This window comes from Ctenopharyngodon idella, chromosome 19 (assembly GCF_019924925.1).
Source record: "Ctenopharyngodon idella isolate HZGC_01 chromosome 19, HZGC01, whole genome shotgun sequence".
NCBI classification, from domain to species: Eukaryota; Metazoa; Chordata; class Actinopteri; order Cypriniformes; family Xenocyprididae; genus Ctenopharyngodon; species Ctenopharyngodon idella.
This window is the reverse complement of record NC_067238.1, coordinates 10919301-10938352: the sequence shown is the minus strand read 5'-3', so window position 1 is coordinate 10938352 and position 19052 is coordinate 10919301. Positions and strand designations below refer to the sequence as shown.

The 19052-nt window shown below is 38.4% G+C and overlaps 1 protein-coding gene across 3 annotated transcripts; it reads left to right on the top strand.

Moving 5' to 3' along the window:
- The first annotated feature begins 2797 nt into the window (after nt 1–2797).
- On the top strand, nt 2798–18016 carry lipea (lipase, hormone-sensitive a). Of its 3 annotated transcripts, none has more exons than XM_051872146.1 (11): nt 2798–3051; nt 4740–4992; nt 6544–6828; nt 7007–7097; nt 9499–9644; nt 10294–10479; nt 10712–10864; nt 10960–11104; nt 11610–11837; nt 16159–16544; nt 16620–18016. In XM_051872146.1, the coding sequence occupies exons 2-11, from the start codon at nt 4750–4752 to the stop codon at nt 16851–16853; spliced, it is 2097 nt and encodes a 698-aa protein (XP_051728106.1). In that variant the 5' UTR covers nt 2798–3051; nt 4740–4749; the 3' UTR covers nt 16854–18016. The 3 variants fall into 3 exon arrangements, with proteins under 3 accessions (XP_051728106.1, XP_051728105.1, XP_051728107.1); XM_051872145.1 differs by having other exon boundaries at nt 2798–3059; XM_051872147.1 differs by lacking the exon at nt 2798–3051 and adding an exon at nt 4520–4624.
- Nucleotides 18017–19052: the final 1036 nt, after the last annotated feature.

The window sequence follows — 19052 nt, the reverse complement described above, 5'->3', positions numbered from 1 at the left end:
GGAGCAAGTCATTTGCTGTAATATGTCCTGCCGATCAAGTATTGAGTGCACAAAAGAACATACTTTAAAGAACTTGAACTTTTCTGTTTTGCAAATCCATTTTTTGATTGATCTTAGGAAATATTCTAATATTTTGAAATACTGGATTTTGGACTTTCATGAGCTGTACGCTCTAATCATCAAAATTTAAAAAAAAAACTTTTGAAATGTATTACTTTACATGTAGGGAATCTAGAATATATGAAAGTTTCATTTTTTAAAATAATTTATAATAAAAAAATGAACTTTTTGATAATATTCTAATTATATGACCAGCACCTGTATATATATATATATATATATATATATATATATATATATATATATATATACAGTGCTCAGCGTAAATAAGTACACCCCCTTTGAAAAGTAACATTTTAAACAATATCTCAATGAACACAAAAACAATTTCCAAAATGTTAATAATATAACTTAGAGAACAAAATTTTCAGTTTTACTCAAATTAGGTTGATGCAAAAATGAGTACACCCCACTGAAAGTCTTTGGAGCAAAGCTAAATTTTAGACTACAAATGTCTAATTTAACAAGAATTCAACCACAGGTGAGTCTAATTATTCATTACACAGGTGTCCAGCAGACAGTTGACTATAAAAGGGTGTTAAAACCACTTCCCATTTCATGCTGTCAGCAATGGCACCACATGGAAGGGAAATGTCACAAGACCTGAGAAAGAAAATCATTTCTTTACACCAGAAAGGTGAAGGCTACAAGAAGATCAGCAAAGCTTTACTCTGAGTCATCAGTCAGAATACTGTAGCAAAAGTGGTACAAAAATTTAAAAAAGATGGAACTTCAACAACATGATGCCATGAATTCACAGATGTATTGCTCTATACTGAAAGAGAAGATGCTACCATCACTCCGTGCCCTTGGTCATCGTGCACTTTTCCAACATGCCAATGATCCTAAACACACATCTAAGGCCACTGTTGGATTTCTGAAGAAGAACAGGGTGAAAGTGATTCATTGGCTCCTGATCTGAACCCAATCGAACACCTATGGGGAATTCTGAAGAGACTAGTTGAGCATCACTCTCCATCCAGTATCCAGTCTCTAAAAGAGGTCTTTCTTGAAGAATGGAAAATGATAGATGTTGCAAAATGTCGCCAACTTGTTCATTCCGTGCCTAGAAGACTTGGTGCTTTCATAAAAAATCATGGAAGCCATACAAAGTATTAGATGTAGTAGTTTTTGTTGTAGGGTGTACTCATTTTTGCATCACCCTAATTTGAGTAAAACTGAAAAATGTGTAATCTAAGTTATATTATTAACCTTACTTTCATGTTATAAGTTAAACAGATGTTATATAAAACTTAATCTTGTCAACATTTTGGAAATTGTTTTTGTGTTCATTGAGATATTGTTTAAAATGTTACTTTTCAAAGGGGGTGTACTCATTTACGCTGAGCACTGTGTATATATATATATATATATATATATATATATATATATATAAAATATGTATGTATAGTGGGACATCAAGGGATTGAGTGCCCTGTAAAATCTTTTCTGTCTGTCAAAGAAGCCGTTAAAAAAGTGAAGAATTTGTAAGTCATTGAGGGCTATACGATATGAAAGTATTATAAGCAATCCTAAAATAGACAAACTGGAAGCTGCCTCTTTATAGATGTGATAAGAAAGATAAAAAGATAAGATAAATCTTTATTCATCTCCTTGGATAAAGTAAAGTTTTACAGTAAAATACACAGGGGCCCCCTATATGATTGGGTAGTAAGAAATGCATGTGACCACATTATGTTATTTTGATCCAAGGGCTCAAAATGAGACAAATTCTAAAAATATATATATTTATGCATTTTGATACTGGTTTACACTCATCTAAAATAAGTTTAGGAATTCTGTCCCCAGGATCATCTGTAGAGGAGTCAGTTTTCTCTTTGACCAGCAGAGGGTGTCAGGTGAGAATGAGGCTGAACATGGAATCAAATATCTTGGTAATGACTGCCACTCTGTGCTCACTGTGAGAAAAAAAAAAAGAAAGAAAAAAAAAGCTAAAACCATTTAAATATATATATATATATATATATATATATATATATATATATATATAATTTTTTTTTTAATTATTATTTAATTGATTCCTTAAATATAACGGTTTTCTATAGTTGTAGACATTAATATTTCTGTTTATTTTCATGCGATGTATAAGACCAGGGTAAGCTGTCAGTTTTTACTTCAATGAATATTTCACAGGATGGGCTTATTTTCTGTTATGTCAGTTAAGTTTCTGTATATACTGTATGACATACCTTAAAGTTAATAGGCCTATATAGCTACTAGCATATGTACTATTAGTGCATTATCTAATATAATTTATTAATTACTACAATTTATCACGCTGCGTAGCCTATAATTTAAACTGCCATTAAACAGCCTATTAATAGCAAATATGTAAAATGCAGATATGCTATAGGGTTCAAAAACATAAAAAAAAAATATATATATATTAATGAAAAATACTGCTGAAAACACAGGTAAACTGTACTAATCGATAAAAAAATCTATTATGCTGATGTAGGCCTATGGATGCTATATTAGCTAAAGACTATATTTTTATATAAAGGCCTACTAGTATTATTTTATATTATTTGATTCCTCTTATACCACGCCATCTATACTATAGCTTCTAAACTGGAATAGTAGCAAAGTCCCTTTAAGACAAATATATATAAATAAAGTCTTTGACATTAGGCGGTGATTGCAATGTTCGTGTCGCGTCACTCGTGTACACAGGACTCTGCACTGAACTCGTGTACCCATGATGCTGTGGGTCAGTCGAAACTTTGACAGGCACGGAAGAGGATACAAGCAAGCAAAAACACAAGATACCCCTGTATCATGCCGTGTATAGATATGAAAATGCGCGAGTGTCGATAGCATTCTGCGACAGTGTCCTGACAGTGTGGTGCTGCTGTCAGCGATCGTTCGCAGTTCAGGCGCAACTTGCACGCGCAGTTCATTGAGTGACAGGTAAGCAGGTAAGCAATGTTTTACAAACCTTTCAGTTTGCTTAGGTAAAACTTTTCACTGGGCAGGCTGCCGTCTTGACCACCGTCACCTAAATTTGTGATTGGAGGGCCACAGCGCAAAAACGTTTCGTGATATCTGTTTCATCGCATAGAAAGTTAATGAGCAACATATCGCACCCCGGAGCTGTTTGGCAAGTGCTGCTGCGTCGGGCAAATTGGGTTGCCAGATCCTTTTCTATACATGCTGTATCCAGTACTGGCTACTATAATAGGCCACGCTATAGCCTTTATTGATAAATACTGAGGAAAACCGGCTACACAACTGAAAAACGTTTGTCAATCAAGAAATTAACATGTTTAATGTTTTTTATATTTGGGTCAAACGTCCTACATCCATTTTCTCAAAAAATCCCCTTGCCTGTCATTCATGAAAATGTCAAATATTTATAATAAATGTTTAAACTTTAAAAAAATAATACTGTACTTTAATTAATTCAAATAAATTATTTAATAATATTTTATAATTAATATTTTATTATTATTCACAAACTTTTATACCATATTTTGCACATCACACACATCACGTCGTTGCAGCAGTCATTTTGTTTTTCTGGTGTTGTCATTTACTAATAAGACCTACTTAAAATAAGGAAAATTATGTGAGAAAAAAACATGTATTTTTTACTTTTTTATATACATTTAGCCTGTGTGAGAGAGTTAGTATGTTTTCTCACCTGTCCGAAGAATCAGTGATTCAACACTATACTATACTATACTATACTATACTGTATTTATAATATTTAATATCCAATACTATCACTTACATGGTGGTGGGTTCAAAGTCCAATGGGGCTTTTTTCATTGATCAGATGTGATTGTTTTCCTCCAGCACACAATCTGATTGTGAAACAGTGAAAGCAAATTGGAATCTCAAGAGTATTTAAGTGTTTGTTGAGTAAAGTGCTGAATAGGGATCAGTTTAACTGTAACAGTGGCTGCAGTGTGTAAGTGAATAATTCATTTCTAAGCTATGATCCGTAGCCGGGTTTGAGTCTGGTTCCCTTTACAAATTTTGCATTTCCTTAGGCAAAAAGTTTATATTTATATATTACAGATCACCACTAATTAGTCTACTGTATCTAATGATAAAGTGGGTCTTTTATTTGGCTACTGAGATCCAGTGTCATGACTAACACGATCCATTGGCACTGCATGTTCTCGTCATGTTCTGGAACTCCTATTCCAGTAATTATAACAGAGGATAATCAAATCCTTTTAGGAACTTTTCCTTGAAGTCTGTGTCACATCAAACCACTAAATATCATTTACAAGTATTACAACTATAATGTGGAGTTCCTCTAAGCATGTGTTTTTCATGGCTACATTCTTTTGGACTTTGATGGCACAAGGGTTGGATGCTGCAGGAATACGCTGTGATCCCACATTCAGTCTTTGTTTCTGTTGACAAAGGCCGGTATCTGTCAGACTCTGCTCTCTCTGGAACACAATAGTTTATATTCATGACATTGTTTGGCCATCGCCTGACAGAGTTTTGTATTGTTTGTGTTTTGTTGGTCTGTGCTTTGTTACCTGTTCCTTTCACATTTATAGGGATGCTGTATATCTTTGAAGGTGTTTTGGGTTGTTTGACATTTTAATTGTTGATATCTCTGTTCTCGCCTCTCTCAGTTTGTCAGACATGGACCATAAGGAAGTATTTGCAGCATTGCAGTCAGTATGTTCAGAAGTTATCTTGGCTCTTAATGGATCCGTCAGCAATTCTTCAAATGTCGACGCTACTGATCGTCTGAAGGGGGTGATGAAGCAGATTCAAGAACATGGTCGTGCTGTTGAACCTTTGATCACTGGCTTTACTACTGTCTATCACCATTATGATTTGGATGCTCAGACCCCTGGCAATGGATATCGGACCTTAGTCAAGGTAACTGAGTTGGTTGCAAAACTGATAAGTGCATAAAAAGGGGATTTTTTTAAGTTTCAGAACTCTTGTTTTATTTGCAAATGAGGGGTTTGATGGTAAATGGCAAAGGTCTAGAATAGATAAATGCTCTTGGCTGTAATTGAGTGGTTTAGTCATTTTATTCCTGTTAATGCTTTATTATGGTCTTTGAATTCCTGTTGAAGTTGAATTTAAATTATACTTTTAAATTAAATTGTTAATAAAATTATTAAATAATATTATGTAAATCTAAATGTAATTTTTTTTTATTATTAAAATAAAAAATTGTCTATATGTACACTTCCATTCAAAAGTTTGAGGTTGGTAAGATTTTTTTAAAAGAAGTCTCTTATGGTCGCCAAGACTGCATTGATCAGAAATACAGTAAAAACAGTAATATTGTGAAATATTGCTAAAATTTAAATAAACTCTCAAATATATATTAATAAGTAATTTATTTCTGTGATGGCAAAGCTGAATTTTCAGCATCATTACTCCAGTCTTCAGTGTCACATGATCCTTCAGAAATCATTCTAATATGCCGATTTGCTGCTCAAGAAACATTTCTTATTATTGTCAATTTTGAAAACAGTGCAGCTTAATATATTTGTGGAAACTGTGATACATTTCTTTTTAGGATTCTTGATAAATAGAAATTTCAAAAGAACAGCATTTATTTGATTTATTTATTCTTTGCTATATAAATAGTCCTACACTAACTTCTCACTAATCCCAAACGTGTGGATGTTAGTGTACAAAAAATCTTTTTCCTTTCTGAATAAAAGTATTAATTTCTTTAAAAAAAAGAAAATTACTGACTAGCAGTGTATTTTTACAAATATTCATATAAGATTATATATCTTTATACCATGGTCTGTCTGAATACTCGATTCTGATTGGCTGGAAGGTGGGCATTAAAACTGTTTAATGCACAGGTAGTTCCAGTCAGTTTAATCACCATTCATTGAAGCAAACACGCACATCGCTCGCACACAGAGATCAAAAATTGAGCTGTGCACACACAGAAGCATTCAGGAGCACAGAAACCTGATATCAACTCTTTTTAAGTCTCTTTGCAACTTTAATTATTAAAATAGCTTCACTACCGAATCGCTAAATTATATTTCTCAGCAGTGAGCTGGTAACATAGAGAGAGACGCAGGTAATTCACACACGCATCTCTCTCTCTTTGTCTCTCTCTCTCTCTCTCTCTAATTAATTCAAATAAATTTTATAATAAATAATAAAATATAATAAATAAAATTGTGTTTGCTACTGTATCTCTGTGTCTGATTCAAAGCATCTAACAAGCAAAACAAAAAATGATATTTTCACCCTTCTGGTCAAATATTGCACTGCAAACATCAATAACAATTCATTAATTTGGTGGCAAATGACCATGGTATAAGCAGGATAATCCATGGCTAGCTGTGTTTTGGTTGGTTCTTTGTCTCCATGTTGTGCATTATTATTCCTTACTTATTTATCCTAATATCCACAAAAGGAGGCCATTGACTTTTCTTTTTTTCATAGGTGGTCCAATCCTGCGTCATCCACATCATCCAGAAGGCCCGTTACATCGCATCAAACTGTACTGGAGCATTTTTCCGGATGGACCATAATGTTGTGGAAATAGAAGCATACTGTAGTGCCCTGTGCCAGCTGAGAGCGTTACTTTATCTGGCACAGATAATCCTCAATGACAATGCCCATGGGCAGCTCTATTCACAGGATGAAGGGGGTTTAAGAGAAAGATTTGTGCAAGAGTACATCTCTATGCACAAAGCTTGTTTCTATGGCCGGTGCTTGGGCTTTCAGGTGAGATTAATGTGAACATTTCCTCTGCAAATGTTTGCTTTCATTCAAGTTTTTTTTACAGTACTAACAAGCACCCATTATTAATAGTTTTTATCATTTCACTGGTGCATGCAGTTTGTGACATATGCAAATTTGTTCCAGAAACACAAAGTCTCAATTTCTTTGTTTCTCCTATCAGTTTTCCCCCTCTCTCAGGCCTTTTCTACAGACAGTAGTCATCAGTATGGTGTCCTTTGGTGAAAACTACAAAAAACAACAGACTGGGATAGGTAAGTGCAGACTCGATTGGGTGCATCAAAATCTCATAATATTCGGACTACATGATTGATTCTTTTCATGCATTTATGTCTGTTATTTATGGAAGCTTTGTTTTCACCATGGAATAATATAAAATAATGTAAATAAAAAAGGCAACTTTTATCTCACAATTCTGAAAAAAAAAGTCACAATTCTGAGAAATTAAGTCAGGATTGCAATATACAGGTGCTGGTCATATAATTAGAATATCATCAAAAAGTTGATTTATTTCACTAATTCCATTCAAAAAGTGAAACTTGTATATTATATTCATTCATTACACACAGACTGATATATTTCAAATGTTTATTTCTTTTAATTTTGATGATTATAACTGACAACTAAGGAAAATCCCAAATTCAGTATCTCAGAAAATTAGAATATTACTTAAGACCAATACAAAGAAAGGATTTTTAGAAATCTTGGCCAACTGAAAAGTATGAACATGAAAAGTATGAGCATGTACAGCACTCAATACTTAGTTGGGGCTCCTTTTGCCTGAATTACTGCAGCAATGCGGCGTGGCATGGAGTCGATTAGTCTGTGGCACTGCTCAGGTGTTATAAGAGCCCAGGTTGCTCTGATAGTGGCCTTCAGCTCTTCTGCATTGTTGGGTCTGGCATATCGCATCTTCCTCTTCACAATACCCCATAGATTTTCTATGGGCTTAAGGTCAGGCGAGTTTGCTGGCCAATTAAGAACAGGGATACCATGGTCCTTAAACCAGGTACTGGTAGCTTTGGCACTGTGTGCAGGTGCCAAGTCCTGTTGGAAAATGAAATCTGCATCTCCATAAAGTTGGTCAGCAGCAGGAAGCATGAAGTGCTCTAAAACTTCCTGGTATACGGCTGCGTTGACCTTGGACCTCAGAAAACACAGTGGACCAACACCAGCAGATGACATGGCACCCCAAACCATCACTGACTGTGGAAACTTTACACTGGACCTCTAGCAACGTGGATTGTGTGCCTCTCCTCTCTTCCTCCAGACTCTGGGACCCTGATTTCCAAAGGAAATGCAAAATTTACTTTCATCAGAGAACATAACTTTGGGCCACTCAGCAGCAGTCCAGACCACTCAGTCCAGTCCTTTTTGTCTTTAGCCCAGGCGAGACGCTTCTGATGCTGTCTGTTGTTCAAGAGTGGCTTGACACAAGGAATGCGACAGCTGAAACCCATGTCTTGCATACGCCTGTGCGTAGTGGTTCTTGAAGCACTGACTCCAGCTGCAGTCCACTCTTTGTGAATCTCCCCCACATTTTTGAATGGGTTTTGTGTCACAATCCTCTCCAGGGTGCGGTTATCCCTATTGCTTGTACACTTTTTTCTACCACATCTTTTCCTTCCCTTCGCCTCTCTATTAATGTGCTTGGACACAGAGCTCTGTGAACAGCCAGCCTCTTTTGCAATGACCTTTTGTGTCTTGCCCTCCTCGTGCAAGGTGTCAATGGTCGTCTTTTGGACAACTGTCAAGTCAGCAGTCTTCCCCATGATTGTGTAGCCTACAGAACTAGACTGAGAGACCATTTAAAGGCCTTTGCAGGTGTTTTGAGTTAATTAGCTGATTAGAGTGTGGCACCAGGTGTCTTCAATATTGAACCTTTTCACAATATTCTAATTTTCTGAGATACTGAATTTGGGATTTTCCTTAGTTGTCAGTTATAATCATCAAAATTGAAAGAAATAAACATTTGAAATATATCAGTCTGTGTGTAATGAATGAATATAATATACAAGTTTCACTTTTTGAATGGAATTAGTGAAATAAATCAACTTTTTGATGATATTCTAATTATATGACCAGCACCTGTATGTATGTATGTATGTATGTATATATATATATATATATATATCACAATTGACTTCTCAGAATTCTCAGATGAATTTTCAGAATTGTGAGATATAAAGTCGCAATTGTGAGAAAAAAGTCAGCTCACTTTTTTCTTACAATTGCGAGAAAATTCTCTCACAATTCAAAGAAAGTCAGAATTGTGAGATAAAAAGGTATTTTTTCTCACAATTGCGACTTTATATCTCACAATTCTGACTTTTTCTCACAATTGTGAGATATGAACTCGCAATTGCAAGTTTTAAAGTCCAAATTGCAAGATATAAGCTCGCAATTATGAGAAAAAAACTCTGCTCACAATTCTGACTTTTTTTCTCGCAATTGGGAAGATTATATTTCGCAATTCTGAGAGGAGAAAAGTCAGAATTGTGTGATTAAAAAGTAGAAATCTAGAAGTAGAAGTAGAAAAAAAGTAGAAAAACTTGTTTCTGCCACAGAATAAAAAAGCTTCCATAGTTATTCCCATAAAAATAATTCATCTCTTTCAATTCTTACACAATTACCTTTTTGGATATTTATTTACAGGCATGGCTGCTCTTTCTTTCTTCACTTCGGGCAAATATGTGGTGGACCCTGAGTTGAGGGGAAAAGAGTTTGAGCGCATCACTCAAAATCTAGATATGCAATTTTGGAAAACCTTTTGGAACGTTACTGAGTCTGGGCTATTTTCAGTAAGTACAAGTATGTTTATGCATGATTCTAAGTGAGAACAGATAAAACAACATCCATACCTTTTTATATTGTTCTTGAAGTTAAATTGTAGGTTTACAAAGAAATTTACAGTACCGTTCAAAAGTGTGGGGTCGGTATGATTTTTAATGTTGTTGAAAGTCTCTTATGCTCACCAAGGCTGCATTAATTTGATAAAAAAAAAAAAAAAAAAAACAGTAAAAAGAATTTCAAATAATTCTCTTCTATTTTTAAATGTAATTTATTCCTGTGATGGCAAAGCTGAATTTTCAGCATCATTACTCCATTCTTCAGTGTCACATGATCCTTCAGAAATCAAATCATTCTAATATGCTGATTTGCTGCTCAAGAAACATTTCTTATCATTGTCAATTTTGAACAGTTGTGCTGCTTATACATCAATAAAAAATTCAAAAGAACAGCATTTATTTGAAATAGAATACTGTTGTTACATTGTAAATGTATTTACTGTCACTGTTGGTCAGTGTATTGTTTCTTTGCTGAATAAATAAGCCTATACTAATTTCTGACTGACCCCAAACTTTTGAACGGCAGTGTACAAAATAAGACCAAAGAGTTCAAATGGTCTTTTTTTTTTTCTTCTCCATCTTATTCTGTATTTCTCTAAAGAGTTTGACAAGGATTGCTTCCAGTGTAGTGCAAGTGAATGTAACATTAACTGTGCCAGCTGAAGGTCTGAGTTTGCCGCTGGCCTCTGACCCCAATCTCTCAGTTGCTGTGAACCCTCCAGTTGCACACTGGGGCCCTGGGCCAGTCAACGTGCGCTTGATCTCACACACACTCCGACAAGGACAGGTTTGTGTTTGTGTCTTTTTTAAAAAAGAAATAATTAATTAATTACATATATTTATTTAGGACAAGCAGCTATCCTTAGGCTCTAAGAGATGTTTTCAGTTACTTAGAATGACCATGAAGAAATGTTTTCAACATTCTTGTAATTAGTTAGAATGGCTGCTAAAGTTAGTGCTAAACAATTGGTAGCAAAACAATCCGCTGAATTACCTCTATATTTGATCTTTTTCCACAGGACAGTGCAGAACTGTTGGCACTTTCTCGTCCCGAGGGGCCTCAGTTCTCTCTGCCAGGGAGTTTCAATCGCCAGACAGCTCCTCTTTCTCCCTGCCTGGTCATACACTTCCATGGTGGAGGCTTTGTTGCACAAACTTCAAAATCACATGAGGTATTGCTGGGGCAGTCTGACCTCCCTATATTAAGTTTCTCACATAAATGATTTTTTTTGCTAAGGCCCTCTTTCTCTTTTTGTCTTTATTGTAGAATTACTTGAAGAGCTGGTCAAAGGATCTGAATGTGCCTATTCTCTCTGTGGATTACTCATTGGCTCCAGAGGCCCCATTCCCCCGGGCTCTAGAGGAGTGTTTCTATGCCTACTGTTGGGCCTTAAAGAATTGCCACTTGTTGGGTTTGTATTGCACACCCTTCACCAGATAGAAACAACTAGTATGCAGACAGTAATTGTTTTACAAGGCATTATGATGTAATTTCGACATTTACATGTGATTTTATTTTTTAAATATTTTTAGATGAAGTATTACACTACAAAACTTCCCAAAAGTATTTTATGTCAAATACCCATAATTTGATGATTGAATCAATTTAATTTTATGGCATTCTAATTTTTACGACCCAATCAACTTGTAAAAAGCGAGTAATAATTCATGCAACGCTTAAAAATTAAGTTTACAAAAAAACACCATAGGAGATCAATACTTTCTAGTCTGTGTGCTAGTGAAATAAATGTAAACATTTAATCTCCATTAAAAGGGTTGAACGTAAGGTTCTGCAAAGTACCATTTGAACTTTATTTTTACCTTTAGATGTGTGAGCATAATAATAGGTGTGGACATGACAAGCAATCCATGCCAACCATGCCTCAGGACTCTCTTAATGTTGATCTTGCTACACAGGCTCAACTGCTGAGCGTGTTTGTTTGGTGGGAGACAGTGCAGGTGGTAACCTGTGTATAACCGTCTCTATGAGGGCAATATCTCATGGTGTACGCATTCCTGATGGGATTGTGGCAGCGTACCCAGCAACTCTGCTAACATCAGACGCCTCACCCTCCAGACTACTCACTTTAATCGACCCTCTGCTGCCTTTGAGTGTCCTCTACAAGTGCATCAATGCCTATGCGGGTGAGCTTTTGGATCAAGTCAAGTCATGTTTATTTTTACAGCGCTTTATAGAGTACATATTGTTTCAAAGCAGCTTTACAGTAATAAACAGGAACAAATACAGCATAAATGTAGCAATATTCTTCAAATGGGAAACAATAAGTTTGACAATATAGTGTCATATCAATTCACTTATTCACGAGAAGATATTATTTTGTTTTTAAGAAAAAAATAGGAACTCCTCAAACAAAAGATTTTACAGTGGGTTCCAAAAGTCTGAGATCACACAAATAAACAAAATATTGGTTGAGTAATACATTTGGTACAGTATTTACTAATCTTTATTAGCAAGTTAATTGTTAGTTCATGTTAGCTCAGGTCTGGTAAATAATATTAACAGATACAACTTTTGATTTTAATAATGTGTTGGTAAATGTTGACATTAACATTAACTAAGATTAATAAATGCTTTAGAAGCATTGTTAGTTCATGTTTACTCATGTAGTTATGTAATGTTAACAAATGGTACCTTGTTGTAAAGTGTTATTAAAATATTTTATATTTTTATAAAGTATTTTCATAAAATGTGTGTTATTAATGTGACTATTTGAGAATTTGAGTGAAAGTTTGAACTGAAAAAATTACCATGAATTTTAGAATGTCTTAGTGTTTGGTTTGTCCATTTTTAAAGGAACAATTGACCCTGTCATCATTTACTCACCCTCATGTTGTTCCAAACTTTTATTTATTTTGTAGTGTTTTGTCCTTGCGATGAACGTCAATGGGGACCAGTGTTGTCATGTTGAGTTCACATGCTCACTGTCAAATAGTTATACACTTATAATTCATTATAACCAGTGTTGGGGAAAGTTACTTTTAAAAGTAATGCATTACAATATTGCATTACTCTCTAAAAAAGTAACTAACTGCGTTACTTAGTTACTGTACTTTTTATGCAAAGTAATGCATTACATTACTTTTGTGTTACATTTTCTCATCTTGGCTGTTTGTTTGTTTTTATAACAAAAAAAGTTATGTTTTTGGCAAATTTAAAGGCCCTTTCACACCAAAAGAAACGCCCTTTCAGACAGGACACGGAATGCGCTGCGCTGAGCCCTTCAGATACAAAGCGATTTGTGCTACGCTGGCCAGAGCAAAGTATAGGCGGAGTTTTCAAAACTTTTAGCAGGAGTTCTATACGTCTAGTCATTTGATTGTTGTTTTACCTTTTGGTCAGCAGCAAAATTTGTATCTGTCCCATGCTAAGAAGCGAACGATAGCACTAGCCCTGCTAGTAAGAAGAAGAAGAAAGAGAGCAGCAAGGAGGCTATGGTTTTGGATGCCCCATTTCTATTGCTCAGGTAATCGTCACAGAGTGCAGTGGCGGAAGTTGAACTATTTTGAACTTTGACCGTGGCATGTACACAAGCTCGCCAATGGTGCGCTCCGCTGCGCGCGTGCTTTGGTCGACGCAGCAACAAACCGTCCTTGCGTGGCGCAAGGCATTGAAATGGCTTGACAGCGCGTCCCCTTTCAGGGGAGCAGTCGTCAGCGAGGAGTATAGCGGACAGTGGGCGTTCTCTTCTGATGCAAAAAGGTCGATCTCCGCTTCGCCAAAGAGACTCCAAATCAACTTTACTGTTTGGGGGTGTAATCTCCACTCTCCGTGAACAATGCTCCCCTGGACAGCATGTCCGCGCCACGGTTCAGACTGCCCGGTACATGAACTGCTCAAATTGAGAGAAGTACCTGATCTGCCCACTAGAGCAGGCACGAGCGCATTCCTCCCTGGGGATTGATGTATGCCACCACCACCGTGTTGTCCGTTCGGATAAGAACATGGTGGTCTTTCGCAAACCGAAGAAGATTCTGCAGCGCCAAACGAACAGCTTCCATCTCCAAGCAATTTATAAGCCAGCACTTCTGGTCTCTCGGCCCACACCCTGAACGCTGGTCTGACGTCGCAGAGGGCTCCTCAGCCTGACAGTGATGCATCCGTGGTCACCACTATCTATCTGACCACCCTGCCCATCGCATTACCCTGTTCGTACATAGCTGTGCCAAACCAGGGAATCAGAGCTTCGAGACATGAACGCGTTATGACAAGGCGCTTTGTCCCCTCTCTCCACGCGGTCCTGTAACCATACTTGGTCCTGTAACCATAGTTGCAACGGCCTTATATTCAGCAAGCTCAGCCAGCAGGCGGAGGCTGCAGCTGCCATTAGACCAAGCAGTCTTTGAAGCGTTTTCAGAGGAACCGCCTTGCCTTGCACAAACAAAGCCAGTGTATTGTGAATGGACTGGATTCTCTGATAAGCGCGCGATCATCGTGCGCGAGTCCAAAACCATACCCAGAAAAGTAATTGACTGGCAGGGCTGAAGCGTGCTCTTTTGCATGTGCACAGACAAACCTAGACACGCTAGATGGGCAAGGAGCCTGTGTTTGTGTTCTCTTTTTTCTCCGCAGGCCGTACCTGCTGACAAGGGGCCGGCTTCACTCCGAAGCAGGATTTCTTGAACTGCCTCTGACGAAGCGGCGGCTCAGGCTCGCGGTGCGAGTTTGCGCTTGCAGGTGGAATGCGAACAGCATAACCGGCTGATCGCTGAGCTGATGACTATCTGGACCTTGACCTGGACCTTGCCTCTTTTCTGCATCTCGCATCTCAGTAAGCATCAGCCACAGGTGACCATGCAGAACCACAAGGCTGCCCATATTGCGGCCGATTACCTGGGTGACCTTTTTAGATACGGCCAGGACTAGATCAGCTGCTGTCCGCAATATGCGGAATGACTCTGGGTCCGGGCCTTCTTCGTCCAGGGACCTCAGCAGTTGCGTCTGGAATACCTGCAGAAATTTTTCAGCGATATGAGCTGTGGCTTGACATGGCTTAGAAGGCAATGAGGTGGTTTTCCAACCTCGGGACGGACATAGGTGAGTCAACGGGAGGCAGTCGCGCGTACCCTCTTTTCTCTGCCCCCTCCACTGTTGTGAGAAGCTGAGTTCCTTGTGCATGGGCTCAGGCTGAGTGAGGGGTGCGCCATGAACGAGTGAGCTCCTTGTGGAGCTCAGGGAAGAAAGGGGCGGGTCTCTGTGGTGCGTCCATTAGGCAGCTCGCACCGAGGAAAGACCCGTCCATCCAATGTTTAGACAGCTGTTCAGGGACCGCCCAGTCCAACTCCAAATCTGCTACAGCCTCCGTGAGGATGCTCATCAGCTCCGCGTCTATTGAAATCAGGGTGCAGCTAGCCTCTGAAGGGACCTCCGACCAGGCACCCGGGTCAGAGGCACTCGTGGACATGGCGTCATCCTCTCCACAGCCGAAAGAGACCATTTCCTGTGCTTCTGCCGGAGAGCGGGAACTCTCTTTAACATAGATGAGCGGGGGCTCCAGCATTGGGCCGACATCAGCCCCTCAGTAGAGCCTCCTAATCTGCAGTCTGCCGGCCCGCGGCTCGAAGGCAGTGGGCGGAGGAGACGCAGGAGCCAGCGGGCCACCGCTGCGAACAACGGCCAGCCTCCCATGAAGGATCTTGATTGGCAATTCCTCGCAGGCTCAGCAATCCGATCCTTCCAGTGCTGCCTCAGCATGGGCGCAGCCCAGACACAGCACACAATCCTCATGTGCATCTGGAAAGTCGACAGGCCTGCCACACATGCGGCAAAGAGACATCTTCGTAGTATGTAATCCTTGTACTCCGCCGGAACGCAAGAGGGGATCGCTGCCTGCATCGTCCACTCTAGTCACGCAGGTCAACGGTGAAATCAGGCTCCAGGTGAAGGATAAAGATTCTGAGGTATTCTGGTGCCCGACATCGCTTATATAATCAGGAGAATGCTTGGACGCCATTGGCTATTGCAAAGCAACAGAGTGATTCAATCAGAAGAACAGGACACAAGTAAATGAGTAAATGTATGCTCACATTAAGTCTAGAACTAGTCTAGAATAAACATCATGTTCACACAGTGCACACAACGCCGATTTCTATGAACGTGGGGACAGAAAGCTGTCAGTCGATAAAGTAACTTGCATTACTTATTTGAAAAAGTAACTCAGATATTTTGTTGTAAATCTAAAAGTAATGCATTACTTTACTAGTTACTTGAAAAAAGTAATCTGATTACATAACTCACGTTACTTGTAATGCGCTACCCCCAACACTGATTATAACATCTTATTTTTGGTTATTTCCTGGCTTAAAGATTTTCGTCTCAGACTTTTGGACCCCACTGTATTTTTTTACCTAGAGGTCTCTATGTACAGTAATATTGAACCTTCTGACTTATCTACAGCTCCTTCATGATTGTAGTGTCTTTTCGGTCTCTTGTCACTCTCTATCTCAGGTGCGGGTTGTCAGTCAGTACAGCCAGCTCAGCAGTTAGACACTCTGGTGGCTTTGGGACAGGACACTGTAAAGATGTTGAGTAACTTTGCCCAAGGAGCGTCAAATTGGCTTCAGACTTTAATAGAACAAAAGGCACCATCATCATCATCATCATCATCATCATCCTCTTCAACCACATCATCAAATGGTCCTTCGCCTTCCAAGTCAAATTCTGTTAAGAAACCACAGGAAGTCCAAGATTACCCAGAAAATTTTGAGCCACTCCGGTCTAGATGTCTGGTGGATATACAGATACCTTGCACACCAATAATGAAGAACCCGTTTGTTTCTCCTCTACTTGCTCCAGACAATCTTCTCAAGGGGCTTCCGCCAGTGCATATAGTGGTAAGACATGATGAATCTGCATTTCCAGAGATAGTGCTGAAACTCTTATTTTAATGCTTTGATTGTTCTCCTCAGGCCTCTGCTTTGGATGCCCTGTTAGATGACTCAGTGATGTTTGCCAAAAAGCTGAGGAATATGAACCAGCCAGTGACGCTCACTGTGGTTGAAGACCTCCCTCATGGCTTCCTGAGCCTAGTACAGTTCTCCAAAGAAACACAGGACGCAGCAGATATGTGCGTGAAAAAAATCAGAGAAGTCTTCCAGCAAGAGGAACTCCCTGCTGATCAGAGGCAGCCAGGTCTTGTTTAGACAGGGAAAGTCCTGATGGTCCACAAAGGTCCACAAACCGAAAATTAGGGGAGTCCATCCACCAGCTCAACTCCTGGAAACAACTGTAGATCCAGCTTACAACACCTAAATCATATCTGCTAAGGCTTAATGTGCAGTTTTGCATCAGAGTGATTTATTTTTAGATATTCACAATGACCATTCACTGTTCTGTTCTGACCAAACACAATGTCTAAGCATCCACCAAAATTTCACCATTGTGCCTGTAGTGATGCAATAAGTTCTGTCCATAACACATTTTAAAAGCAGTGTACTGTGGCTTTTATCACAATTTCTAACATCTTGTTTTTAGCTAAAATCCAAATGGCTTTAATGTTTAAATGTAATAGGGGTGTCAAACACGCAGCCTTACTTTCTCTCATTTAATTTAACCCTTGTGCTGTGTTCAAAACCATTTTACCTACTTTGATGTGTGAAGTGTCTCATTACTCTATATTATCACCAAATATTGGCCTAAATCTTTTTGTCAACTTATCTTTCAACTGACCCTTCGCAAAGACCCGCCCCCCTTAGTTACTGTTGCTTTGTCCGACAAGCCATGGCGCTGTCACGCCACACAGAGTGAAAAATACATCGCGGAGCAAAGAGGACACTGACAACTCATAAAATGCAGTTACTTAGGATATTAAACAAAGTCCCAGCTTTCAAATTGTGTAATTTTTTAATAAATAAAAACCGTTTTGTGGCTCTTTAATGTGTCGTGACAGATCGCTGTTGCGCCTCAGCTCAAACGGTTCGTGAATCGATCATCTCTTCCTACTAGTTAATTTATGGCATCAAATAAACATGAATGAACATGAGAAGGAATGTTGTTTCAAACGCGGAAAGACTTCAGTACACACCATTTTTCAAGTTCAAGTCCATCGAGGTTAATCTAACTCCTGACTGCTTTGTCGGACAAAATGGCGGATTCGGCGTTATGATTGGTTAGATCGCTTGTCAATCAAAAGGGTCAGAAGGGTCAATTAGCGAAGGGTCAATTAGCACAGGTTTTGCATTTCTTTTTGGATCTGATTGATCATAGGCCTCATTTATCTGAGCTTATGCACATCAATTTTTGCCCTGAAAAAAGCATTATTTGTGGATAATGTTGGCAATATTGAATAAAATTCAAAATTATCACACTACTGGGCTTTAATGTTTAATCCTACATTACCACACGTGTACGTACACACACGTGCCCACACAAGACATGTTCATGTACACAAAATTTCGAATATTATATGCTTTCTTTTTCAGAAAAATGAACTTTATCTTATTCTGAACTGCATCCAGTATCCATTCATCCATCCAACATTACCACACGTGTAAACACACACACACATATGCACACACAAGACGCATGTTCATGTACACAAAACTTTGAGTATTATATGCTTTCTTTTTCACAAAACTAAACTTTATCCTGAACGTTATTTATACATCCAACATTACCACACACACACAAGTACATGTTGGATTTCCATGTTTCATGGGGACATGATTTTGGTTTATGATTTTCATACTGGACAAACTGTATATTCTTTCCCCTAACCCTACCCCTAAACACAACCCTCACTTACTGCATTTTTACATTTTAAAAACAAAACAAAACAAAACAATTTAGTATGATATATAAGTTATTTTCCTCATGGGGACCAAAAAAAAAAAAAGTCCCCACAAGATCAGAAATGTCTGGTATTTCAATCCATGTGGGGGCATTTTGTCTCCATAACGTCGGGGGAGACACACACACACTTGAACTGTCTTTGCCCTGCAGTGACACTGGTACAAAAAAGTCTTTCTTTCAATGCCAACATCAGAAGATTGTTCAGATGATTGTTCCTCATCATTTGTTGCAATGTCTTTGATCATGAACCTCATGCACAGACAGCTTCTTGACCATTGTGCTGCCACTAAATGAATGATAAGAAAGGTGTTATGTGACATGAACTGTATATACTGTCACTGTGCTATTAGTACTTTTGTCAGTTTTATTGTGAAACATGCAAATCCCAAAACACAGTGTTATAATATTTTGTCTGGAAGATGTGATGAAATGAAGAACAAGAAAGAAAGACTTGGCGGGGTCACTGTGAAGCAAACAGAGTTTGTTTGTGTGTGAATGTGCACGTGTATGTGTGTGTGTGTGTACACGTGTGGTAATGTTGGATGGATGAA